The sequence below is a fragment of the Jaculus jaculus genome, chromosome 11 (assembly GCF_020740685.1).
Source record: "Jaculus jaculus isolate mJacJac1 chromosome 11, mJacJac1.mat.Y.cur, whole genome shotgun sequence".
Taxonomy (NCBI): domain Eukaryota; kingdom Metazoa; phylum Chordata; class Mammalia; order Rodentia; family Dipodidae; genus Jaculus; species Jaculus jaculus.
The window spans coordinates 64585463-64613446 of record NC_059112.1 but is presented as its reverse complement, the minus strand read 5'-3'; the positions used below and the strand labels follow the sequence as shown (position 1 = coordinate 64613446).

The following is a 27984-nucleotide window of genomic DNA, read 5'->3' as shown; positions in this document are numbered from 1 at the left end:
TTCATTAACAAGGAGGGTCTAATGGGAGGGGGTAGATCACAGATGAGCCTAAATAATGGTACCAAACTGGCTGTATTTACTGAAAAGAAAACTAATAAATTAAATTCAAAAAAAATAAAAAGAAAATGGATGGACATAGAACAGATCCTACTCAGTGAACACACACAATCACAGAAAGACAAATGCCACTATTCTCACTCATCTGTGGTCCCTAACTTGGATCAGTTTGAGTTGCTGCCATTACTAGATAGGCAACTTGAGGCCAAGACAATAGGGATGGAAGGATTTGAGGGGTGAAGGGAATGGGAGGATGGGGGAAATAAACATAAAACGAAACCCAAAAAGAACTGGTACCATAGAAACCTTTCTCCTTGAAGGAAGACTAAAAGATATAACCATCAACAGGAATATAGGAAGAAACCCCAAAAAGACAGGCCATGGAGAGAGTGGGGTAAAGCCTAACTATAAAAATTTTGGCTCTGACCTGTATCTTGCAGTACCAGAAATAGGTGCTACCCACATTGAGTAATGGATCAGACAGACCTTACAAGTTTCAAAAAATAAGACAGGTTTCTGTTAAAGCACTTGATTACTTGCCTGAGGTAAAAGGTAAGACCCCCTGTTGTTGAAGACACCATATGATGCTGACATAGAACAGGAGGAGACCTGGCTGGAAGAGAGCAAGTCCCCAGACAGTTAATCCATCTAGTCCTGAAAGTGCCACATTAGCTACTGGAGGAAAGTGGCTGTTGCCATCAGGTTCACATTGCTGGCAGAAATCACCCTACCAAGAGCAGCTTGTGGGGAAAACGGTTTATTTTGGCTTACAGACTTGAGAGGATGCTCCAGAATGGCAAGAGGGGAAAAGATTTCATGAGCAGAGGGTGGACATCACCTCCTGGCCAACATCAGGTGGACAACAGGAACAGGAGAGTGTGCCAAACACTGGCATAGGGAAACTGGCTATAACACCCATACACCTGTCCCAAATCTACATCAGCTAGGGACCTAGTATTCAGAACATCTAAGTTTATGGGGCACACCTGGATCAAACCACCACAGTGGCCAACAATGGTGTGAGCAACCAGGGGTCTAAGGTACTCAGAAGCAACCAGCCTGACAAGAAGTACACACCAGTGCAATGGTGGCACACATGGCTTTCTGATTGGCTGAGAGATCCACTCAGTGGAAAGGAACCCATATGTGGAACTGGGAACCAGGTCTGGGTCCTATGGAGAGAAAACTTATGCTCTCCAATATCAAGCTCCCACTAGTCTCTGGCTAAAAGAGGGGATACCCTCTATCAAACTCTCCCTAAATTAATAACCATTATCCAATTTAACCTATGCTGACTTCATTCTGTGTTGGAGAAACTGTTTTTCTTTTTCAGATGGTAGTGAGACCTAAGTAGATAAACCACCCCCAGTATCTCAATAAAGGCCCAGGAAAAACCACAGAGGAAGTGGGGAAGTGAGGAAGAGTACTGCTTCCATGGTGACTCTGACAATCAATGCCAGGGTAAAGGAGACAGAACCTGAGAATACTCAACATTTACCAAAGCAGAAACCCAGCAGCTTCTAAAAGATCATCACTGAAATAGACTTAAAACACCCAGAAAGGCTCAGTGGATTTTGCAGAAGAGGGGCCAGGAAGATTGTAAGAGCCACAGAGGCTCTGCCTTCCCTGACTGCTGCTTCAACAATGCATAACCCACAACCCCATGAGGAATACCAGCATCCTCAATGAGGAGAGCCCCCGGCAGAATGGGGGCAGGGAGGAGGGACAAGATAGTACCAGACACATGATGTATCCATACAAAGTATGTTCTTAATAAATAAAAAAAAAAAAGATTCAGTGAAGTATGTTGTAAACAGATGTGCTATCATCCAGGCTTTGTTGTTCTACCGGAAAGAACAAGCAGGGAAGATTTCATATAATTCTCAAGTACCCTAGGATTTTGAGAATGGCCATTGAGTTGTGGTTTTAATGTCAAATCACCAGGTGCACTGGCTCCTAATGAGATCATTTTCTTCTCCTTTGAAGCTTTGAAGACAGGAATTGGCATCTTTTTTCATGATAGGCTGTTTTCTTGAGCATCAGCTGATTAGAAAGGCCACCTTTATCAGCTGTCTTAGTCAGACCTTCTGGATAACCGCATGAATTTCTAAGCCTGCACTTTTATTTGATGGAGTTATTTCCCTTCCTTAAACCTCACAAGCCAACCTGTGCTAGATTGAAAGTTGTCTTCTGTAGCTTCCTTGCCTCTCTCAATCTTCATAAAGTTAAGGCATTGAGGCCTCACTCTGTGTGATGCTTCATCTTGAGAGAGTGTGGTGGCAGCTTTATCTTCAGTCCAGACCACGAAGGCTGCATCCTTGCTAGCAGAAAATGGCTTCTTTATCTTTTGTGTGCTTGGTGGACTGGCACTTTCAGTTCCTTCAAGAACTCTTCTTCTACATTTGCAACCTGGAAACTTTCTTAGTTCAAGGGACCTAGATTCCAACATATCTTGGCTTTCTGTTATACCTTTCTTGCTAAGCTAAATCATTTCTAGGTTTTGGTTTAAAGTAAGAGATTTGGGACGCTTCTACTTACTTGAACACTTAGAATCTACTACAGGATTATTAACTGGCCTAGTTTAAGTGTTGTTGTGCTATTAGCAAAGACCCAAAGAGAGGAGAGGGATGGAAATGGCTGGATTTTGAAGCAGTCAGAATACACAGATTTATAATATTAAGCTCACCTTCTATGAATGTGGCTCATAGTATTCCTAAATAATTGCAACAGTAACATCAAATGTCATTGATCACAGATTATCATAACAGACAAAATAATAGCAAAGTTTTGAATTACTGTGAGAATTACCCAATTGTGACACAGTGTGTGCTTACCAAAGGGAGTACATGTTAGAAAAATGACTCAGATAGTGTTTTACAAACTTTTAATCCATAAAAGATGCAACACTTAGATGAGGAGGATCACTCAGCAGTTGAAGGCATTTGCTCACAAGCCTGCTGTCCTGATTTCAATTCCACAGTACCCATATAAAGACAGATGCACAGAGTGGCACATACATCGATTTGGCAGGAAGCCCAGGTCTATCTGTCTCCCTCCCTTCCTCTCTCTCCCCTCATAAATAGTGATTTTGAGTTGTGGTACATTTTATTTATTTTATTATACTGATTGGACAGCATCATGCAAGACTATTCAGAGTATAAACAATATTTCCCTTTGACATCATCTATCATCATCTATCCCCTTGAGAATAGTGTGGTTTATGTATGCCTGGACTGCATAACTGAGAATTAAGTGATCACAAAAATAAACAGGTACCTATAGAGCTGTTGCACACATTCTCTCTCTCTCTGCTTGCAAATAAAAAATAGTTTTAATGTAATATCTGAAAAGCACAATAAATAGCAGTATAATAGCCATGCCTAATTGTACATCTGCTGTGACAATGAAGATCACTCCTACTGACTGTTCTATTCTTCTGCATGTAAGACATAGTTCCTTATTTCTTTTCAGGTCAAGGAATTTTGGACTGTGTCCTGAATATTGTGGACAATATTATGGAGACCAGGTTCTATTATGTTTCCTCAAAGAGTATTGCCTTTTTTCGCTGTTTTGGTTTAATAAGCAGTTACTTTGGCAAAATTTAAAATATAAAGTCTCTCTTTCTCCTGAAGAAGACATCTTCTAAAATAACAATTATTTTACTTTTAAGTGAATTTCTGAGTCTTCCTTGTGCTTATATACTCCAGAGATAATCCAGAGACTTGGGAAGAATTTACATTAAAAAATTGTGTCTGACTCTATGCCAGGATATTCTCAGAGGTGGGGTCTACCTTGTCTTTGTCCTCTAGTATTCAGTCTGAAAGAGTATTTTATCTCTCTCTCTCTCTCTCTGTGTGTGTGTGTGTGTGTGTGTGTGTAATGTGCATGAGTGTGAGCACACACATGTCATGGTATGTATAGGAGGTCAGAGAACAGCCTCAGGTGTTGGTCCCTACCTTTAAACCTGTTTGAAGTAGATTACATTGCTGCATTCACCAGGCTAGCTAGCTGGCCCATGAGCTTCCAGGTGATCCTCCTGTCTCTGCCTCTCATCTCATCCTAGGCATGCTGGTATTACAGATGCACTACCTTTTGCTTTTACAAATTAAGTAAACTTTATACCCTTAGTCCAGTAGCATTAAAAATATCAAAAATTCATCAAGTTTCACCTCATTTTTTCATGTCTAAAATAACCTTAAGATTTAGGTTCATAGTAAAACAGCAAAATTACAGAGAATTTCCATACCTCTTGTCTTGTATATGCAGAATATTTACTGTAGTGACATCATGTGCCAGAATGGTACATTTTTTAACAATCAATGAGCCAACAGTGACATATTATCATCATCCAGAATTCACAGTTTACATTAAGATTCACTCTTAGTGTTGTTCATTCGAAAATTTTGACAAATGCTGGTGACATGCACATATGCTACAGTATCCCAGAGAACAGTCACAGTGTCTTAAAATTCCTCTGTGCTCCAGCTATTTATCCTTACAGCCCCTAACCCTGGTTAACCCTGATATTTTTACTATCCTATAGTGTTGCTTTTCCAAAAGGTTGGATATGCAGACTTTTCAGGTTGGCAATTTTGAAATTTCATATACATGTAGAATCTTCTTTCAGTTTCTGACAGCCTTCCATTTTGTGCTTGGTTTTGGTCACTCTGCAATGCTGTTAGGTTAGTTATGTTGGTCCAGAATTTGTAATTATTAAATTATAAATAATATGTAATTATATGTAATAATTATATGTAATCATAAATAATATGTAATTATTAAATATAAATTATTATGTTTAACAGGAATAGCTTACCTTAGTTCACTCAATTTCAGAGTTAGAGGAGATCTTAATGTTCATCTATAGCACTAGCTAGTACAAGATATACAAGGAAATATCATTCCTGATTAATTTATGATATGCCATTTACAAAAAAGACATTTATGTTTTAAATATATATTTAACAGACCTGCCAAAGCTGTTTCACTCATACATCTAATTTGTAGAAAAACTTCTTCTTTCAGTAAAGTCCAGTTTTGAAAATTATCATATATTTCATGTTTAATACTGGTAAATTCCCTTTTAGTCAGAGTAAGTAATGAAAGCGTCTTGTTCCAGAAGTATTTGTATTCCAACAATTTTTTACTGCAATTAGTAAACAAAAAATTAGTATTTTTAAACACTGTAAGAACAATGACAAATATTTCTTCCAAAGAGGTTTTAGCATGGTTATATGCAATCTACTATCTAAATACAGGTAATGTTCAAAGTATAAGGAGGCCTTACGCATAGTATGCTGAGGCAACAAATATAAACTGGGAATACCAAAGGTATAATGAAGTATATAGTCATAACAACTTATTTATATTTTGTTATTTTAAGTACAAAATAAGATATCTTCATACAAATTTATTTTATCAATTTTTTTAATTTATTTATTTGAGAGCAACAGACACAGAGAGAAAGACAGATAGAGGGAGAGAGAGAGAATGGGTGCGCCAGGGCTTCCAGCCTCTGCAAACAAACTCCAGACGCGTGCGCCGCCTTGTGCATCTGGCTAAGGTGGGACCTGGGGAACCGAGCCTCGAACCAGGGTCCTTAGGCTTCACAGGCAAGCACTTAACTGCTAAGCCATCTCTCCAGCCCATATTTTATCAATTTTTTTTTAAGACAAAGTGTTGTGAAGTAGCTCAGACTAACCTTAATGTTAGCCCAGTCTGACTTTGAAATTCTGATCCTCCTGCCTCAGTCTTGTGGGTACTGGGATTGCAAACATATACCACCATGCCTAGCTTATCAGATTTTTGTTGTTGTTGTTGTTGTTGTTGTTGTTATTTTCACTTAACTCAGGAGAAAACATTTAGAGAAGAACATTTATGTGCAACCATTTGGCCACAGAATCTAATTAGGAGTTTTAGATTCTTTGTGACTATATTCTTTCAAAGTAGTTCCACACAACTCCACTGAAAATTTGGAGTAGATAAACTGAAAATTTGGAGTAGATAAACTAGCCACAGTGACTGAGGTATTGCTTTGTATAATGCCACAGCTCACAACAAACACATTTTCTATCACTTCAGTGACTTGTTACTTTTATATACACTGGCTATCATCTCCCTGATAAGCAAGATGCAGATACAGACATAGATTTGGGGATTATCAGCAATTGCAACTAGGAAAGTGTAACTCGTCAATATTTGTGGCCTTGAATAGAACAAGATCTCTATCTCTCTTGCTCATCACAAACTTCCTAGCCTCTAGTACAGTGATGACCAGACAGTAAATACAGGCCTAGGCCAAGGCTACTCGAAGAGCTGAGGATGAATATGGGTAGTTCTGTTTGAGAGAGGAGAGTCAGACCACCTGCTGGAAAGCATCCTCCTGGGTCACTTCTAGCCATCTAGAAAAAGGTCAAACATAATTCTGATGATAGAAATGATTATCTGTAAGTAGTTTTCATGCATCCATTCAACAATTATTTATTGGCCATCAGTTATGTGTAAGGCATTTATGAAAGGTAGCAGAACAGGCTATCATCAGATAATGTATTAAAAAATAATTAGCCCAGAGAATTTTTGAAATAATGTTTCTGGTAATTATTAGTAAATAAAAATGAAATTCTAATGGTCAAAATATTCACCTACCATTAGTTTAGTTACCCTGAACCTATCATTTGTCATATTAATTTATTTCCTTTTCCTTTTTTCTCAGAGCTAAAAGTTACTCAAATCCAGAAAGAAAATCATTTTGTCTCATAAACATTCTCAATAAACTCAAGGCCATTTTTAGAATACAATATATTTCCTAGTTTGTTTTGTGTCATGTACTTTCATCTTTATGTATTACACCTATTTCTGAAGGCTATATGTATAAGGGGAGAGTTAACAACACTTAACATTTATAAAGCTTCCCTGTTCAATTTTTCTTATTATTTTAGAAAGAGAGAATGAGAATTAGCACACCAGGGCCTCAGCCACTGAAATCAAACCCCAGTTGCCACCTTGTGGTCATGTTCAACTTGTGCTTGCCTCAGCTTTGTGCATCTGGCCTATGTGGGAGTTGGAGAATCAAACATGGATCCTTACGCATCACAAGCAAGCGCCTTAACTGCTAAGCCATCTCTCCAGCTCTGTTCTATTATTTTTCATCACTGGACTATCACTCAGCAAGTCAAATATACCAGGAAATATTAATCAGGAGGAAAATGAATTAGCTACTCTGCTTTCATTTAAATGTCACTGTGAAATACAATGGAAAAGAAGCTGTTCACAGAATGAGGTATCTGCTCAACTTACATTTCATTAGTGAAGAATGTAACTAGCTGATAGAATGGCTACAAAAAAGCTATTTCTATTTTTCTCAATCATGTAGGATATATAAACTGTTTACTAAAATGTGTTTGAATGTTTATAAAGTTAGTATTAAGTAGATCTTTTCAAGTCATTAAAAATATTGATTAAGAGAGGGTGGGGGAAGGGTCAATCAAAATTCAAGACATTCTGAATAAAACATATAAATATCTATTTTTTACATTAATGGCATATCCAGAAGCCATAGATTATTACTAGAAAATTTTCAATGACAGAGATGGGATACCTTCCAGTGAGTTGTTGGCAAGGGAGGTCCCTGTTTCCTCCAAATCATCACAGGCTATTGCCAAGGCCCTTGGTTTCCCTTGAGAGATAGATGGTAAGACCCTATTGCTGAAGACTTCACATGCCGAAGCGGCAAAGTCACTGAGAAATCAAGCTGGCACTGAGCAGAAAACCTTCTCTCTGTAGCTTAGCCAACTGAAAGCTGGAAAAAGCTGCACTGTATGCAGCTTTATGGGAGACAGAAGTCATGAGTAGTGAAAACAGTGGACACTGGAAGCGTCAAGTTTGGCCAGACAGGCCAAATGACTAAACAAGTACAACAGTGGCATGTCAGCTGTGGAGAAAACCAACTGCTCTCTAATTGGACTCTATGGGAGGGAATACATGTCTGGTACTCTAAACCTAATCAAACGCCTATGGCAGGGAGATCATGAGCCTTAGAGGCATAAAGCCTACTCTTCTCTGGATAAATGTATATATCATTCTCACCAAACTGCCTTGAAAGCACTACACTTAATGTTCACATTAATATATTAGTTCTACTCTCACTTATGGTTAGAGAAATTTCTTTTCAGATGGCGATGACCACTAAGATTACCCAAGAGACAACATAGTGCTGAGAAGAAGGGACAGAGGAGTGTCCAGCACTGAAACATCTCTATCACACCCTTCAAGGTTCAGGGTCCATTGCAGAAGAGGTGGTGGAAAGAACATAAGAGCCAAAGAAGGGTACCACTCCTTACAATGCAACTGCCCAGACAGAAATTGGCCTTGATACACATGACCTACACAAGACCCTCATGATAGGAGAAAAAGATGATGACATCAAATTAAAAGAGAAACTAATATAGAGAGGGAAAGGATATGATGGAGAGCAGAGTTGTGAAGGGGAAAGTGAGGGAGAGGAAGGAAATATTATAGTTTATTGTCTGTAAGTATGGAATGTGTCAATAAATATATATATGCATATGAAATAAATAAATGAAAATAATCTTACCTGAAGACTTGCAGTTGTTTCTGCTTAATTTTTAATTCATTTTGCAAATGACTTGACTCATTCTGTACTCTCTGAAATTCATTCTGTTGACTTTTTAACTGTATGTTCACATCTTGAATTCTAAAAATATAAATAAATAAGGAATATCCATAATGAGCTTAGGTATATCCTGATAAATACAATTTTAAGTTAAACTTGAAATATAGTTTAATAAAAACAAGTAGACAGGACTTCCAGTTAAGATGGCGGCGTAGGTACCACACCAAAGCAGCCTGCGGGGAAAAAAGACCAAAAAACCTCAGCAAAATACACACTTTTACTAAAAAGTGAGGTGTATAGGAAACTGAAGCGGCAGTGGAGAAGTAGAGGAGATCCAGAGCATCCAGAGCCCACACAGGCCGGCAAAAGTGGCTCCGGCAGCTCTGCCAACCACCATGGTGGCAGGGCGCACCAGAAAGCCGCCAGACTCGGCTACAGCCGCAGGAAAAGCCAGGTGCAGGAGCTTCCCCTCACACCACTCATCCAAGGTAACTGGGATTGCACCAGGGAAGGGTCTCACTTTGTCACAAGCTGACTGGGATCCCTCAACAGACCAGAAATCTTAACCTCTGTATTGATACAGGATCTGGTTGTTATAATAACTACTCTGGCATACACACTTGGGGCTGTATTTGACTGAATGGGTACAGTGTTTAGTTAACTTTTAGAATCTACCGGTGTTTTATTCCACTCAGCCTACTTGAATACTCCCATAGCAGGGAAACTCAACCCCTAGGAACACCTTTGTAGATACTCTCAGAGTCTTAAGAGCCACATCTAACACCTTAAGCTCCTACGCTGAAAATATATAACATCAAATCAATTGATACAGCTAAGAATACTCAGCTAGCTAGAAAATACAAGCATTAACTTAATCCAAGATGCAAAAATATATACATTATAACGCAAGAAACACTAAAAAGCAAGACGATATAAATCCACCTAAAAGTCTTAATGCATCAGAAATGACCTCCAGTGAGAATGAGTTAGAGGAAATGCCTGAAAAAGATTTCAAAAGAATGATTGTAAATATGTTCAAAGAAGTCAGAGAACAAATCAAAGGAGTCAAAGAGGAACTTAAAGAGGAAATCAAAGGAATCAAAGAAGATGCAGGACACCAATTTAATGAAATAAAAAAGGCAATACAAGACATAAATAAGGAAATAGAAATAATAAAGAAAAACCAGTCAGAATTACTAGCAATGAAGACACAGTTAATGAAATAAAAAACTCTGTAGAAAATCTCACCAGTAGAATGGATGAGGGAGAGGACAGAATATCTAAGCTAGAAGACCAGGTGGCAGATCTAATACAGTCCAACAAAGAGAAAGACAAACTTATAGAAAAGTATGAGTGGGAATTTCAAGATATTTGGGAAACTATGAAATATCAAATATTAGAATTCAGGGCATAGTAGAAGGAGAAGAATTTCACTCAAAAGGCATAGTAGGAGTCTTCAACAAAATCATAGAAGAAAATTTCCACCAAATTGGGAAAGAAGTGCCAATACACATACAGGAAGCCTTTAGAACCCCAGCCAGACAAAACCTGGAAAGAACCTCTCCTCGCCATATTATAATCAAACTTCCAAACACACACACCAAAGAAAAAATATTGAAAGCAGTTAGAGAGAAAAATCAAGTCACCTACATAAGTAAGCCCATCAGGATTACAGCAGATTATTCAACACAAACTTTTAAAGCCAGAAGGGCTTGGAGTGATATATTCCAAGTTCTGAAAGATAACAACTGTCAACCAAGGTTACGTTATCCTGCAAAGTTATCCATACAAACAGATGGAGAAATAAGGACATTCCATGACAGAAGCAGGTTAAAGGACTATTTGAAGACAAAACCAGCTATACAGAAAATACTTGATAGAATCCTCCATGCTGAAGAAAAGGAAAAGCACACATATAAGGAACCTAGAAAAAACAAGCAATACTCAAATACTAGTTAACAGAAGAGAGCACAGGTAGAACCAGAACCACAAAAAAAAAAAAAAAAAGGCAAACATAAATACACACCTTTCAATAATATCTCTTTATATCAACGGCCTCAATGCACCAATGAAAAGACATAGATTCGCAGACTGGGTTAAAAAGCTGGATCCTACAACTTGTTGTCTCCAAGAAGCTCACCGTTCTACAAAGGATAGACATTACCTTAGGGTGAAAGGTTGAAAGACGGTGTTTCAAGCAAATGGGCCTAGAAAACAAGCAGGGGTTGCTGTCCTAGTATCGGACAGGGTAGACTTTAGTCCAACATTAGTCAAGAAAGATAAGGAAGGTCACGTTATATTGATTAAGGGCACACTCCAACAGGAGTACATTACAATCCTAAACATATATGCACTTAACATGGGGGATCCCAAATTCCTCAAACAAACACTATTAGAACTAAGGTCACAGATAACACCAAACACAGTGGTGGTGGGTGACTTTAACAGCCCACTCTCATCAATTGACAGGTCATCCCAGGAAAAAATAAACAGAGAGGCATCTGGACTAAATGAGGTCATAGAAGGAATGGACTTAACAGATATATACAGGACATTTCATCCAAAGGCTGCAGAATATACATTCTTTTCAGCAGCACCTGGAACATTCTCTAAAATAGACCATATATTAGGACACAAAGCAAATCATAACAAATTCAGGAAATTGAAATAATTCCTTGCATTCTATCTGACCACAATGGAAATAAACTACAAATCAGTAGCAAGAAAGGCTATAGAGCATACACAAAATCATGGAAACTAAACAATACACTACTAAATGATGAATGGGTCAATGAAGAAATCAAAAAGGAATTCAAAAACTTTATAGAGTCAAATGATAATGAGAACACAACATACCAAAATCTCTGGGACACAATGAAGGCAGTTCTAAGAGGTAAATTTATAGCCTTAAGTGCCTATATTAAGAAATTAGAAAGGTCGCAAGTAAACGACCTAATGCTTCACCTTAAAGCCTTGGAAAAAGAAGAACAGGCAAACCAAACGTCAGTAGATGGGAAGAAATAGTAAAGATTAGGGCAGAAATTAATGAAATAGAAACAAATAAACAATCCAAAGAATTAATGAAACAAAGAGTTGGTTCTTTGAAAGGATAAACATGATTGATAAACCCTTAGCAAATCTGACCAAAAGAAAGAGGGAAGAGTCACAAATTAATAAAATCAGAGATGAACAAGGTAATATCACAACAGATTCCAGAGAAATTCAAAAAATCATAGGGACATACTATAAAAGCATATACTCCACAAAATATGAAAATCTGAATGAAATGGATGATTTCCTTGATCTATATGACCTACCTAAATTAAATCAAAATGAGATTAATCACTTAAATAGATCTAAAACAAACATGGAGATCCGAACAGTTATCAATAATCTCCCAACTAACAAAAGCCCAGGCCCAGATGGATTCACTGCTGAATTTTACCAGACTTTTAAGGAAGAGCTAACACCATTGCTTCTTAAGCTTTTCCAGGAAATAGAAAAAGAAGGAATTCTACCAAACTCCTCCAATAGGCCAGCATCACCCTGATACCAAAACCAGGCAAAGATAGAACAAAAAAAGAAAATTACAGACCAATCTCCCTCATGAACATAGGTGCAAAAATTCTCAACAAAATATTGGCAAACAGAATACAAGAATATATCAAAAAGATCATTCACCCTGACCAAGTAGGCTTTCTCCCAGAGATGCAGGCATGGTTCAACATACACAAACCTATAAATGTAATATATTACATAAATGGGTTAAAGGACAAAAATCACATGATCATCTCATTAGACGCAGAGAAAGCATTTGACAAAATCCAACATCCCTTCATGATAAAAGTCCTACAGAGACTGGGAATAGAAGGAACATATCTCAATATAATAAAGCCTATTTCTGACAAGCCTACAGCCAACATATTACTAAATGGGGAAAAACTGGAAGCTTTTCCACTAAAATCAGGAACAAGACAAGGGTGTCCACTGTCCCCACATTTATTTAATATAGTTTTGGAAGTCTTAGCCATAGCAATAAGGCAAGAGACACACATAAAAGGGATACAAATTGGAAAGGAAGAGATCAAGTTATCATTATTTGCAGATGACCTGATTCTATACATAAACGACCCTAAAGACTCTACTAGCAAACTGTTAGAGCTGATGAAAACCTACAGCCATGCAGCAAGATAAAAACAAATACACAGAAATCAGTAGCCTTCAAATATATGCTAACAACAAAAACACAGAGGATGAAATCAGAGAATCACTCCTGTTCACAATTGCATCAAAAAAAAATAAAGTACCTTGGAATAAACCTAACCAAGGAAGTAAAGAATTCTACAATGAGAACTTTAAAACACTCAAGTGAGAAATTGCAGAAGACACTAGAAAGTGGAGAAACATCCCTTGTTCCTGGATTGGAAGAATCACTATTGTGAAAATGGCAATCTTACCTAAAGCAATCTACACATTTAATGCAATCCCTATCAAAATTCCAAAGGCTTTCTTCATGAAATAGAAAAAAAACAATCCAAAAAAATCATTTGGAATCACAAAAAACCTCAAATATCTAAAATAATACTGAGCAACAAAAATGAGGCTGGTGGTATCACCATATCTGATTTTAACCTATACTACAGAGCCATAGTAACAATAACAGCATGGTACTGGCACAAAAACAGACATGTAGATCAGTGGAACAGAATAGAGGACCCAGATGTAAGCCCAAGTAGCTATAGCCACCTGATATTTGATAAAAATGCCAAAAATACTCATTGGAGAAGAGACAGCCTCTTCAGCAAATGGTGTTGGGAAAAAGGGATATATATCTGCAGAAGGATGAAAGTAGATTCTTCTCTCTTGCCATGCACAAGAATTAAGTCCAAATGGATTAAAGACCTTAACATCAGACCGGAAACTCTGAAACTGCTAGAGGAAAAAGTAGGGGAAACCCTTCAACATATTGGTCTTGGCAAAGACTTTCTGAATACAACCCCAATTGCTCAGGTGATAAAACCACAGATTAATCCCTGGGACCTCATGAAATTACAAAGATTTTGCACTGCAAAGGACACAGTTACAAAAGCAAAGAGGCAACCTACAGAATGGGAAACAATCTTCGCCCGCTATGTATCTGATAGAGGTTTAATATCTAGGATATACAAAGAACTCAAAAAGTTAAATAATAAGGAATCAAACAAGCCAATCAAAAAATGGGCTATCAAGTTAAACAGAGAGTTCTCAAAGGAAAAAATACGAATGGCATATAAGCATCTAAAAAATGTTCTACGTCACTAGTCATCAGGGAAATGCAGATTAAAACTACATTGAGATTCCATCTCACTCCTGTCAGATTGGCCAACATCATGAAAACAAATGATCATAAATGTTGCCGGGGATGTGGAAAAAAAGGAACCCTTCTACACTGCTTGTGGGAATGCAATCTGGTCCAGCCATTGTGGAAATCAGTGTGGAGGTTCCTAAAACAGCTAAAGATTGATCTACCATATGACCCAGCTGTAGCACTCCTAGGCATATATCCAAAGGAGTCATCTCATTTCCTTAGAAGTATGTGCTCAAACATGTTTATTGCTGCTCAATTTATAATAGCTGGGAAATGCAACCAGCCTAGATGTCCCTCAACAGATGAGTGGATAATGAAGATGTGGCACATTTATACAATGGAGTTCTACTCAGCGGCAAAGAAAAATGAAGTTATGAAATTTGCAGAAAAATGGATGGACATGAAAAGTTTTATACTAAGTGAGGTAACCCAGTCCCAGAAAGCCAAGTGCCACATATTCTCTCTCATATGTGGATCCTAGCTACAGATGACTGGGCTTCTGTGTGAGAATGAAAATACTTAGTAGCAGAGGGCAGTAAGTTAAAAAGGAGACATAAAGGGTAGAGAAAGGAAGGGAGGAGGATACTTAATAGGTTGATATTGTATATATGTAATTCCAATGATTGTAATGGGGAGGTAATATGATGGAGAATGGAATTTCAAATGGGAAAGTGTGGGGGTGGGGAGGGAGGGAATTACCATGGGATATATTTTATAATCATGGAAAATGTTAATAAAAATTTTTAAAAAAGAAAAAAAAAACAATAAGTAGACAAAGGCAGGCATGGTGGTGCATGCCTTTAATCCCAGCACTTGGGAAGCAGAGGTAAGAGGATCACCATGAGTTCAAGGCCATCCTGAGACTACATAGTGAAATACATAGGACATCCTGGACTAGGCAGAAACTCTGCCTTAGAAAACAAAACAAATAAATATATGTATACAAGATGACAAAGAAAAGTTTGTATCTTTATACTGAATATGAAAAATGACTGTATACAAAAGTAATCATTATTGAGCTGGGTGTGATGGCTCATGCCTATAATCCCAGCACTTGAGTGAATGAGGTAGTATGATCACCATGAGTTCACGATCAGCTTGGGGTAGTTGAGACCTTGTCTTAATTTTTTTTTTTTTAATTCAGGAAAACTCACCAAACAGTCATTATTTCAGGAGAGAAGAGTTAAACTTGTAGGTGAAGAAAAAATGGAAATACTGAAGGTAGGCTGGAGAGATGGTTCAGTGATGAAAGGTGCTTCAGTGGTGAAAGGTGTTTGTTTGCAAAACAAGACTCAGGTTCAATTCCTCAGTGCTCACATAATGCCTGATGCACAAAGTGAAGTAGCATCTGGAGTTCGTTTGCAGGCTTATTCTCTCAATCTCTCCCTCTTCCCCTCTCTTTCACTGCCTGCTTGCAAATAATTTTTTTTTTAGAAAAAGAATACTGGCTAGGCATGGTGGCTCAGGCCTTTATTCCTAGCACTTGGGAGGCAGGGGTAGGATCACTATGAGTTTGTGGCCACCCTAAGACTACAGAAAGAATTCCAGGTCAGCCTGGGGTAGAGTGAGACCCTACTTTGAAAAACAAAACAAACATAAATAAATAAAAATAACACTGAAGGAAAGCAGAGTTTTTGTTCTGTATTCTCCAAATAGTATAATGAATGGACTGTGTATTAATTAAAATAAAAAAGTTAATGGCCTCCCGAGGAATCATGGACCCCACAATCAGTTCCATACAAGCAAAGTTCTCATAGCAAGACTATGTGTCAAAAAAATGCAAAAGTGATAGCTTTGTAAAGCCTGTAGTGTTATAATGTCGGGAGCCATAGAGCAAAAGCCTCTCCATTTTGCCTGGGCCCGCTCATAAGCTGACTCATTACTCAGAAAGCTGGTCCATCCAGCTTTCTGTTAGGTACTTCTGGAACATCAGTCTGCAACTGCTTACCAAATCTTATCTTTTGCAAAAGGCCAGTTTATGGTCAGGATGTGAAGCCTGGTGCAGTCAGGATGTTAAGCCATTGAGGCAAGATTAGATGAACACCTAATTACATCCCCTCTAGGTTTCCTGACAATTCCAAAGCCCTAAATCATGTCAGCCAGCTTATTCGCCCACTTTTCTTCCCCTATATACCCATTGTGTAAAAAATAAAGACTCTGAGGCCTTGACAAACACCTAGCATGGTCTCCTTCTCATGTCTGTTTGCCTTTTCCCACCTAGGTTAGGTTCTCCTTGAGTCCTTGTTCAACTCTCTGCTAGCCGGGACATTATAAGACCCCAGGACCCTTCCAACTCTCTGGCCTATCATTTTTGGTATGTGTTCTTTATTATCACAGTCTATAATATGACAGATACTCCAACTATTACATTCTCAGTTCAGACTACCAGCAACAGAATATTTTGTAAAACAAGCAAAACAAAAACAAACAAGCAAACATATCCTCAACGTGCTATTGAATATTTCTTCTGGGGTTAGACCACTCACACTTGTCTACAAATAAAACTTGGAGATACATTCTTTGAACTGGGACAAACTGGCTTCTAAGTACATTAGTTCTGTCACTAAAGTAAGGGAAGGGAAGTAGAGATGTGGGTAGACAGTTAATAAAAAGAAATCCTCTTCGATGTAACTAGACACTTACACTTGCCTATTTCCACATCCTCCCAGTAATACTTTTTGTTAAATTGCATTCAGCATTAACATCATTCTTCACTGGTGAGCCATGTAGTATGCAAGATTACCTTTGTTATCATCTATATTTTTAACTGTTCTTAGAATTAGAAATTAGCTACTTTTGTGCTTCTTTTTCTATGTACCTGCCACTGCTTATTCTCCCAGCATTGGCAGAGCTGTCACTTTCCTCTTAGTACTTTCTGACACAGCATACACCCTTTCCACATCACTTCCTTCCCAGGAAGTAGTATTTCCAGAGTTCCCTCTCTAGGCAGCTTATGATATGGTTTGATTACATGAATATCACATGGGATATCCTCTCTTGTCAGAAACTGCCTTTATCTCTTTTTTATATTTATTTATTTAATAAGGATTGTTGTGGTAGGGTCTCATTCTAGGCCAGAATGACCTGGAATTCATTATGTAGTCTTAGGATCGCCTCAAACTCACAGCTACCTCTGCTTCCTGATAAAAGATATGCGCCACCACATCCATCCAGCTAAAATATTGTGTTTATTTATTTGAAAGAAAGTGTGGATGAAGAAGGGTGCACTAGGATCTCCTGCCACTGCAAACAAACTCCAGACTCATGAATAATTTTATGCATCTGGCTTAATGTGGGTACTGGAGAATCAAACCTGGGTCATCAGGCTTTGCAGTAAAGAGACTTTAACCACCATGTCCAGACCTTCAGCTCCTTTCAATACCTTACATATTTTTATTTATTTATTTGAGAGAGAAAGATGGAGAGAGAGAGAGAGAGAGACAGACAGACAGACAGACAGAATGGGTGAGCCAGGGCCTCTAGCCACTGCAAACAAGTTCCAGACACATGTGCCACCTTGTGCCTGTGGCTTACATGGGTACTAGGTTATCAAGCCTGGGCCCTTTGGCCTTGAAAGCAAGCACCTTATCCTCTAAGTCATCTGTCCAGCTTTCTTCTCCATTTAGTATAACTTACACATCTATATACTTATTCTGAAGTCCTTCTCCCTCTTTTGGTAGAAAAACTCTGAGTTTTACATAAACACTGAGAGACTGAATGTCTGAAAATGCCCCACGCTAAAAATCCAGAAAACATAGGATGGAGAGATGGCTTAGTGGTTAAGCACTTGCCTGTGAAGCCTAAGAACCCTGGTTTAAGGCTCAATTCCCCAGGACCCATTTAAGCCAGATGCACAAGGTGACTGGAGGCTCTGGCACACCCATTCTCTCTCTCTCTCTCTCTCTCTCTCTCTCTCTCTCTCTCCATATATATATATATATATATATATATATATATATATATATATGTATATATATATATATATATATATATCTCAAATTAAATAAAACTAAACAAACAAAATCCAGAAAACAAAAATAAGTCCACATTGCTATAAGAATTGAACAGATAAATGAATAAATGGGAGAAGAGTGTTCTTCCTCACTGAGAAATTTTAAGTAATAAAGGTATAATGAATACTAATAGAGAAAATCTTGATAAGAACACAGTAAATAACTACCTTGGGTAAATTGTATTGATCATTACTTTAAAATGACTGTATGTTTCAGGAAAAGCACAATCTATATAATTTCAAGGCATCTATCCCAAGATATTTATTACTTAAAAGGGGGAAGTAATAACTTTACAGAATAATAACCTCACAACCACCACTTTAAGCCAAGTTACCAAGGGTAACCTTACCAGTAATAAGACATGTTGATATCATCATTTACACCCTGATAAGACACACTGGGAAGCCAATAACATTTGTAGCATTTCTGCCAAAAATGAGTGGTCACAGCATAATTACTGATATTGTCAGACAAATGCAAATTGCAATATTTTTGTATAAAGCAACCAGAATTTTTAAAACCCACAAAATCATGAAAAACAAAGGCTGAGAAGCTGTCATAGATAAAGAAGACTGAGGAAATGTGAACTCTGAATATACCAAGATTCTAGATTAAATTATGGATTGGAAAAAAAGAATATTAGTAAAGATAGTAAAATCAAATAAAATCTGGAAGTCAGTTAATCAAATCACAGTTATCTAAGTATTAAATTTAGGAGAAGATTGGTATTTGTGACCTCTATTTGCAACTTTTCATAGTCTAAAATTATTACACATTTAAAAGGTACAAAAGAATAACTTGTACAAATGCATGAATAGTTTGAACATATCAAATGTATCTGCAATATAAACTGTAGTATAAAAGAATATGTGCATTTTAGACTTTGGAAGTGATATAGTATTGTTCCAGATAAAACAAAAAAAAACTTCATGGCCACTTTTCATGACCAATATATTTGCATCCCTGGTCATTATTTGCAGAAGTTACCTTTTCATTGCTTTAGACAACACACACAACCAAAAGAAGCTTATAGAAGGAAAGGTTATGGTCTCAGGGGGGCAGGGGAGAAATCTCACCATGGCATGGTAGAGAAGCTAGGCATCATGTCTTGCCACAGCAGCTGGGAGGTAACAACAAAAGTTACCTAACTCTGGTAAAGGGGGCTTGGGCTACAATATCCCAAGGCCTGCCCCAAGTGACGCACCTCCTCCAGCAAGGCTCCAGCTCTCAAATAGCTACCAGCTTGGGTCCAAGTATGCAGAGCACATAAGACTATGGGGTACATCAGTCAAACCACCACATTATTTGAAAGGTGAAATAAATTATGATTGTATGTAATATTATTTTAAAAATGAAGAAGAACCCTGTCATGGTAGGGAAATAATGCCAAGAATTGTTATTAGGAAGAAAAGGCAATTTGTAATTTACAGATTGTAAATTTGACATAAAACATCTATTTTAAGAAGACTTCCAGGTAAAATGACTGCATAGAAGTCACTCCAATCCAGCCCATGGAGGGATTTGAGCAAAACCACAACAAAATACACCCTTTTCCAGAAAAGTGAAGGTATATAGGTTTGTATTGGCCACAACGGAGAAGCAGGAGAAACTAAGATCTATCAGAAAGGATTAAATCAGCCATAATCCCACTGAGGAGCTTGCAGACCCCCTATGTGGACCCATGCAGATCTGTACACCAGCCTAGTCCCCAGCTGAAGAAGCAGAGACCAAAGCAGGGGATTTTTCAAATGAATCAGCTAACTTGCAAAGTCAAGAAATCTAAAGGGGAGACAACGGGACATAGGCAGGACCAGCTGAGCAGTTCCAGTACAACTCCAGGTGTCTTGCAGTCTCCTGTCCTCCAACCAACAGAACCACAGCCCTCTGAAGAACATATTCAGCTCCTTGTGGTAGGGCATCCAGCAAAGCTGATCAGAGCACCATATTCACAGCACAACACGAAGGGATAGAGGTGGACACTCAGCACTGGTGAGATTGAAAGCCACATCAAAAGGTAATGAGGCAGACTGACAAAAAAAGCACTTACATAGGCCTACACTGGAAGTGCTAATCTCTCTATGTTAGGGCAGGTTGTGGGTTACATATTTATGTTTGGCTTTACCATTCTCAATTAAGCTGTATTTGGGGGGTGACTACTGTTGTCTTTGATGCTTTCAGACTCATAGGGATTTTGTCTTTTTCTTTTGTCATTATTGGGTGTGGGGTCAGATTCAGACCCAGGCTGACCTGGAACCCATTTCAGAACAGAAATCTCAAGCTCCCAGCTGACAGGATTAAGGGTGTAGAGCAACACACACACACATTTGGGGATTTTGGCTTCACCAAGTTATCTGTTTATTTCAATCCTCACACTTGTATACTCTGTGCAGGTTTTTAGTTACTGTGTATATTGCTCAGTTGTATTTTAGAATCTTGCTAGTAAATTGCTCCACCCAGTCCACTAGAATACTAAAATAACAGGCAAGCTCAAAACCTAGGATCACTTCTGTGATTGCACTGAAATACAAGAGCTACACATGGCATCTTAAACTCCCACTCTGAAGGTACATAAAGTTGGATTTCCAAGGCTAAGAGCAGAACACATAATTAGAAAACCCAAGCATCAAATCAACTCAGGATGAAAAACTTTCTACATTACAATACAAGAAACACAAAGAATCAAGACAATACAATCCCACCAAAAAATTATAAATCAGTCAAAAATGACCAGTGAGACTGTTTTAGATAAAATGCCTGACAAAGATTTTTTAAAAATGATTTTATTTATACTCAAAGAAATTAAAGAAAAAAATCAAAGGAATCAAAGAAGAAAACAAAGGAGATAAAGAAGAAATATTCCTGAAGGAATTCCAAGAAACAAGCTTAATGAAATAAGGAGGTCATTACAAGATATGCATAAGGAAATAGAAATAGTGAATTTAAAACAGCAGAAACACTGGCACTATAAAACACAGTCAAACAAATAAAAAACCCTGTGGAAAGTCTCAGAAGTACAGTGGATGAAGGAGAGAACAGAATATCTAAACTAGAAGACCAGGTGGCAGATCTAATATAATCCAACAAACAGAAAGACAAGCTAATAGGAAGGTATGAATGGGAAATTCAAGATAGTAGGGACAACATAAGAAATCAGGGTATAATAGTGACAGAGGAGTACTCAGCACTGAAACATCTCTGTCACACCTTACAAGGCTCAGGGTACATTGCAGAAGAGGAAGGAAGGATAGAACTTCTTACAAGGCAGTCTTCCAGATCCATATCCATGAACTCACAGTGCCTGGCACTACCTACACATGACAAGTATAATAGGAGGGAAAGATGATTACATGAAAAGAAAAGAGACTGATTGAGAGGGGAAGGGGATATGATGGAGAGTGGTTGTGAAGGGAAAAGTGGAGAGGGGAGGAGAAAATTATCATGGTTTATTGTCTATAATTATGGAAATTGTCAATAATAAAGAAAAAAATATATAAAAAAGAAATCAGGGTATAGCAAAAAGGAGAAGAATTTAAATCCAAAGACATAGTATGCATTTTCAACAAAATAATAAAAGAAAATTTTCTGCAAGTTGGGAAAGATGCCAGTGCAGATATAAGAAGCTTTTAGAACACCAACCAGCAAAACCTGGAAAGAACCTCTCATTGACAAGTTATAATTAAACAACTAAACATGGAAACCAAAGAAAATATATTTAAAGAAGTTAGAGAGAAAAACCAAGTCACATATAAAAAAACAAGCCCATCAGTAACACAGCAGATTAGACAACACAAACTTTAAAAGCAAGAAGAGCTTGAAATAATGTATTCCAAGTTCTGAAAGAAAACACCTGTTACCTAAGATTACTTTATCTTGCAGAGCTATCTATCCAAATGGAAGGAGAAATAAGATCATTCCAAAACATACACAGGCTAAAGGAATTTAGGACAACTAAGCCAGCTCTACAGAAAATACTTCAAGGAATCCTTCATGCTGAAGAGAAAGCAAAGCACACACATGAGGAAAAGAAAAAAAATAACCCATACTCAAATAACAGTTAAAACACGAGAGTAAAGGTAAAACAGGAAGTGCTAAAAAACAAGAAGAATGGCAAGAATAAACACAAATATTTCAATAATAACTCTTAATATCAATGGCCTCAATGCACCAACCAAAATACACAGGCTTGCACACTGGATTAAAAGGCAGGATTTTGCTGTTTCTTGTCTCCAGAAAACTCATCTCTGCATAACAAATAGATACTTTCTTAGGGTGAAAGGATGGAAAATGGTATTTCAAGCAAATGGAAACAAGCAGTGTTTGCTATCCTAAATCTCACAGGATAGACTTTAAACCAACATTAATGAGGAAAGATAAAGAAGGTCACTTTATACTGATTAAAGAAACACTCCAACAGGATGACATTACAATCCTAATCATATATGCACCTAACATGGGGGCTACCAATTTTATCAAACAAGCACTATTAGACTTAAGATAACAGATAACACAAAACACATTTGTAATGGGTGACTTCAGTACCCCAGTTTCATCAAATGATAGATCAACCCAGTAAAAAATAAACAGAGAGTCATCTGAGTTAAATGATGTCATGGAAGAAATGGACCTAGCAGGTATCTACAGAACATTCTATCCAAACACTGCAGAATATACATTTTTCTCAGCAGCACAAAGAACATTCTCCAAAATAGATCATATATTAGGACACAAAGCAAATTTTAACAAATACAGGAACATTGAAATAATCCCTTGTACTTTATCTGAACACAATGGGATTAAACTACAAATCAGCAAGAAAAACTACAGAGCAAACAGAAATTCATGGAGACTAAATAGTACACTATTGAATGATGAATGAGTCATTCAAGAAATCAAAAAGGAAGTCAATAAGTTCATAGATTCAAATTATGATGAAAATATATCAACCAAAACATTTGGGACACAAGACAGTCCTATGAGGAAAATTTATAGCTTTAAGGCCTCTACTAAGAAATTAGAGGGAAAAAACCCAGGCGTGGTGGCACACACCTTTAATTCCAGCACTTGGGAGGCAGAGGTAGGAAGATTGCCGTGAGTTCGCGGCCACCCTGAAACTCCATAGTGAATTCCAGGTCAGCCTGGGCTAGAGTGAGACCCTACCTCGAAAAAAAAGAAAAGAAAAGAAAAGAATTTAGAGAGAGCTGGGTGTGGTGACACACACCTTTAATCCCAGCACTTGGGAGGCAGAGGTAGGAGAATCCTATGAGTTCAAGGCCACCCTGAGACTACATAGTGAATTCCAGGTCAGCCTGAGTTAGGGAGACCCTACCTCAAAAAACAAAACAAACAAAACAAACAACAACAAAAAAAGAAATTAGAGAGTACACAAGTAAACAATTTAATGCTTCACCTTAAGGCCTTGGAAAAAGATGAACAAGGCAAATCAAAAGTCAAGAGTTGTGAAGAAATAATAAATATTAGGGCATAAATTAATGAAACAGAAACAAAAAAAAAAAAATCCAAAGAACCAGTAAACACAAAGTTGATTCTATGAAAGGATAAACAACCAACAGTCAGAGGATGAAATCAGGGAATCTTTCCCACTTACAATTGCCTAAAAAAATTACCTTGGAATTAAACCTAATCAAGGAAGTGAACGATCTCTACAATGAGAACTTTAAAACACTCAAGAAAGAAATTGCAGAAGACACTAGGAAATGGAACGACATCTCATGTCCTTGGATTGGAAGAATTTATATTGAGAAAATGTCTATCTTACAAAAAGCAATCTACACATTTAATGCAATCAACGTTAGAATTCCAATGGCATTCTTCATGGAGAGAGAAAAAACAACCCTAAAATTTGCATGGTAGCACAAAAAACATCGAACACCCAAAAAAATTTTGAGCAACAAAAATAAGGCTGGTATTATCACCATACCCAATTTCAAGCTATATTACAAAGCCATAGTAACAAAAAAAGCATGGTACTGGAACAAAGACAGACATGTAGATCTATGGGACAGAATATAGGACCCAGATGTTAACTCAGGCAGTTACAACCATCTGAGCTTCAACAAAAATGCAAAATACCCATTGGAAAAAAGACAGTCTCTGCAACTGGTAGTGCTGGAAAAACTGGGTATCTATATGTAGAAGGATGAAAATAGGTCCCTGTTTTCTCCATACCCAAGAATCAAGTCCAAATGGATCAGAGACCTTAATGTCAGACCTGAAATTCTGAAACTGCTAAAGGAAAAAGTAAGGAAAACCCTTCAACATATTTGCATGAGCAATGACATTCTGAACATAATCCCAGTTGCTCAGGAAATAAAACCACTCATTGACCACTAGAATCTCATGAAATTACAAAGCTTTTGTACATCAAAGGACACTGTGAATACAGCAAAGATACATCCTACATAAGGGGACAAAATTTTTGCCATCTATACATCTAACAGACGATTAATATCCAAAATATACAAAGAACTCAAAGAAAAATAAGATATCAAACAACCCAATTAAAAAAATGGACTATGGGGCTGGAGAGATGGCTTAGCGGTTAAGCGCTTGCCTGTGAAGCCTAAGAACCCTGGTTCGAGGCTCGGTTCCCCAGGTCCCACGTTAGCCAGATGCACAAGGGGGCGCACGCGTCTGGAGTTCATTTGCAGAGGCTGGAAGCCCTGGCGCGCCCATTCTCTCTCTCTCCCTCTATCTGTCTTTCTCTCTGTGTCTGACGCTCTCAAATAAATAAATAAATAAATAAATAAATAAATAAATAAATAAATAAATAAATAAAATAAAGGCGTGAGCCCATCAGCCTTAACACTTTAAAAAAAAAAATGGACTATGGAACTAAATAGAGAGTGCTTATCAGAAGAAATATAGATAGCATATAAACATCTAAAAAAGTGTTCTACATCCTTAGCCATCAAGGAAATGCAAATTAAAACTACTTTGAGATTCTATCTCTCTCCTGTGAAAATGGCTATCAAGCCAGACATGGTGGTGCACACCTTTAATCCCAGCACTGGGGAGGCAAAGGGAGGAGTATCACCATGAATTTGAGGCCACCCTGAGACTACTTAGTGAATTCCAGGTCAGTCTGGAGCAGAGAACCTACTCGAAAAACCAAAAAGAAAAAGGTTCTCAGACTATCATCATGAAAATAAATATTGGTAAGGATGTAGAAAAAAGGGGAACCCTTCTACACTATTGGTGGGAAATCAGTGTGGAGGTTCTTGAGACAGCTAAAAATAGATTTTCCATATTATCCAGGTATATCACTCCTAGCCATATATCCTAGTGATTCTTCTCACTACCTTAGAGATACTTGTACAACCATGTTTATTGCTGCTCTATTCACAATACCTAGGAAATGGACCCAGCCTAGATATCCCTCCACAGATGATTGGATAATAAAGATGTGGTACATTTACACAATGGAGTTCTATTCAGCAGTAAAGAAAAATGAAATTTTCAGGGAAATGGATGAATCTGGGAAGGATTATACTAAGTGAGGTAACCCAGGCCCAGGAAGCCAAAGGTTGCATGTTCTGTCTCATATGTGGATCCTAGCTACAAATGTATAGGCTTCTATATGAGCTGGAGCCAAAAATAGGTAGCAAAGGCCAGTAAGCTAGAAAAAAGCTATAAGGGAGGAAGGAGAGGGAAAGATTTAAGGGGATTCTATCGTACATATGTAAGTAGAAGAACAGATTACAGGGAGGGGAAAGGCCTAAGGAAGATCAGGGGAAGAGATTGTGTAAAAGAATCGTGAGGGGGGAGTGTCAATCAAAAATTCAAGATATTCTGAATAAGACATATGAAAATCTACCTTCTTGAATAATGGCACATCCAGAATCCATAGATTGCTACTAGAAAATTTTCAGTGACAGGGATGGGATGCCTTCCAGTGAGTTATTGGCCAGGGAGGTCCCTGTTTCCTCTAAAACACTATTGCCAAGGTCCTTGGTTTCCCTTGAGAAACAGATGGTAAGATCATATTGCTGAAGACTTCACATGCCTGAGTAGCAAAATCACTGAGAATTCAAGCTGGTGCTGAGCAGAAAACATTCTCCCTATAGAGTAGCCAACTGAAAGCTGGAAAAATCTGCACTGTATGCAGCCTTATGGGAGACAGAAGTCATTAGTGGTGAAAACAATGGACACTGGAAACCTCAAGTTTGGCCAGACAGGCCAAATGAGTGAATGAGTGCAATAATGGCATATCTGCTCTGGGGTAAACCAACTACTCTCTAATTTGACTTAATGCCTGCTCTTTGGGAGGGAATACATGCCCAGTACTGGAAACCTGATCAAAAGCCTATGGCAAGGGAGGTCATAAGCCTTAGGGATATAAAGCCTTTTCTTGTTTGGATAACTGCATATATTATTCTCACCAAATTGCTCTGAAAGCACTACACTTAATGTTAATATTGATATATTAATGCTACTCTCACTTCTGGTTAAAGAAGCTTCTCTTTTCAGATGGTGGTGACCACTGGGAGAATCCAAAAGGCAACATAGTATTGAGAAGAAGTTATGGAGCAGTGTCCAGTACTGACACATCTCTATCATACCCTCCAAGGCTCAAGATTCATTATGGAAGAGGTAGCAGAAAGAATGTAAGAGCCAAAGGAAGGGTATGACTCCTTGCAATGCAACTGTCTAGATATAAATGGGCACCAATATCCACAACCTCACCAAGCTTACTTTCACAAGTCCTTCATTATAGGAAAAAAAGCCGATGCCATCAAAAAAAAAAAAGAGTGACAAAAAGAGAGGGAGGGAATTTGATGGAGAGTGGAGTTGTGAAGAGGAAGGTCGGGGAGGGGAGGATACTATCATGGTTTATTGTCTGGAAGTAGAGAAGTTGTCAATAAAATATAATTTTTAAAGGAACCCTGTCAGTCATGTGAAGGACAGAACCTCAGAACTGGAAGACTGAAGAAATAGTTAGTGAGTCCCAAAACTTGAATAAATTCAAAAATTTGGGGGGAGCAGAACATGAAGGAAATGTGGGATACCCTTAAATGTCCCAACATTTGGATCATGGATATATCAGAAGGGGAGGAATTTCAGACCAAAGTCATGGAGAACTTATTCAACAAAATGATCAAAGAACACTTCCATACCCTCTCAAAAGAGAGCCCCATCAATATACAAGAAGCTAACAGGACTCGAAACAGACTGGACCAAAGGAGAAACTCTCCAAGATATATTATCATTAAGATTCTAAACAGCAAAAACAAAGAGAAAGTCCTAAAAGCAGCAAGAGAGAAACCATACATTACATACAAAGACATTAGCATCAGAATTACCTCACACTTATCAATTGAAACCCTGCAAGCCAGAAGAGCCTGGAATGGAACGCTTCAACATCTAAGAATGTATGGCTTTCTATCCAAACTATATTACACAGAAAAAGTATACCTCAGAATAGATGGTAAAAGGAAATCTTTCCATGATAAAAAAAAAATCAGCTCTAGAACTATATGAGCACAAAGCCAATCTACAGAGAGTACTTTGGGAAATTCTCCACACAGGAGAGTCAATCAATCAATCTCAAAAGCCTACAAGATGCAGACCACAATATACAAACCTAGAGGAACTACAAAGTTCAAGAAAACACCAAACCCCATACAACAGCACAATATGGCAGGGATTAAATCAAACCTCACAGTTATTACTCTAAACTCTAATGGCCTTAATTCTCCCATCATGAGACACAAGTTAACAGGGTGGATCAGAAAAATGGAATCCTCAATCTGCTGTCTTCAAGAAACCCACCTTACCACTAAAGGAAAACACCACCTCATCAGGGTGAAAAGGTGGGAAAAGATATTCCAAGTGAATGGAAATAAGAAACAAGCAAGTGTTTCTATACTTATATAGGATAAAATACACTTTAAACCAAAAGTAATCAAAAAAGACAA

General features: G+C 37.8%; 1 protein-coding gene across 1 annotated transcript in view; it reads right to left on the bottom strand.

Annotated features, from left to right (window-relative positions):
- The window catches only part of Lekr1 (leucine, glutamate and lysine rich 1), a 319603-nt gene that overhangs the window by 210895 nt on the left and 80724 nt on the right, over positions 1-27984 (bottom strand). The window contains exons 2-3 of the mRNA XM_004652098.2: positions 8651-8770; positions 5028-5203 (exon numbers count right to left, since the gene is read on the bottom strand). Coding sequence (XP_004652155.1) covers positions 5028-5203; positions 8651-8770 — 296 coding nt within the window. The remainder of the gene's footprint in view (positions 1-5027; positions 5204-8650; positions 8771-27984) is intronic.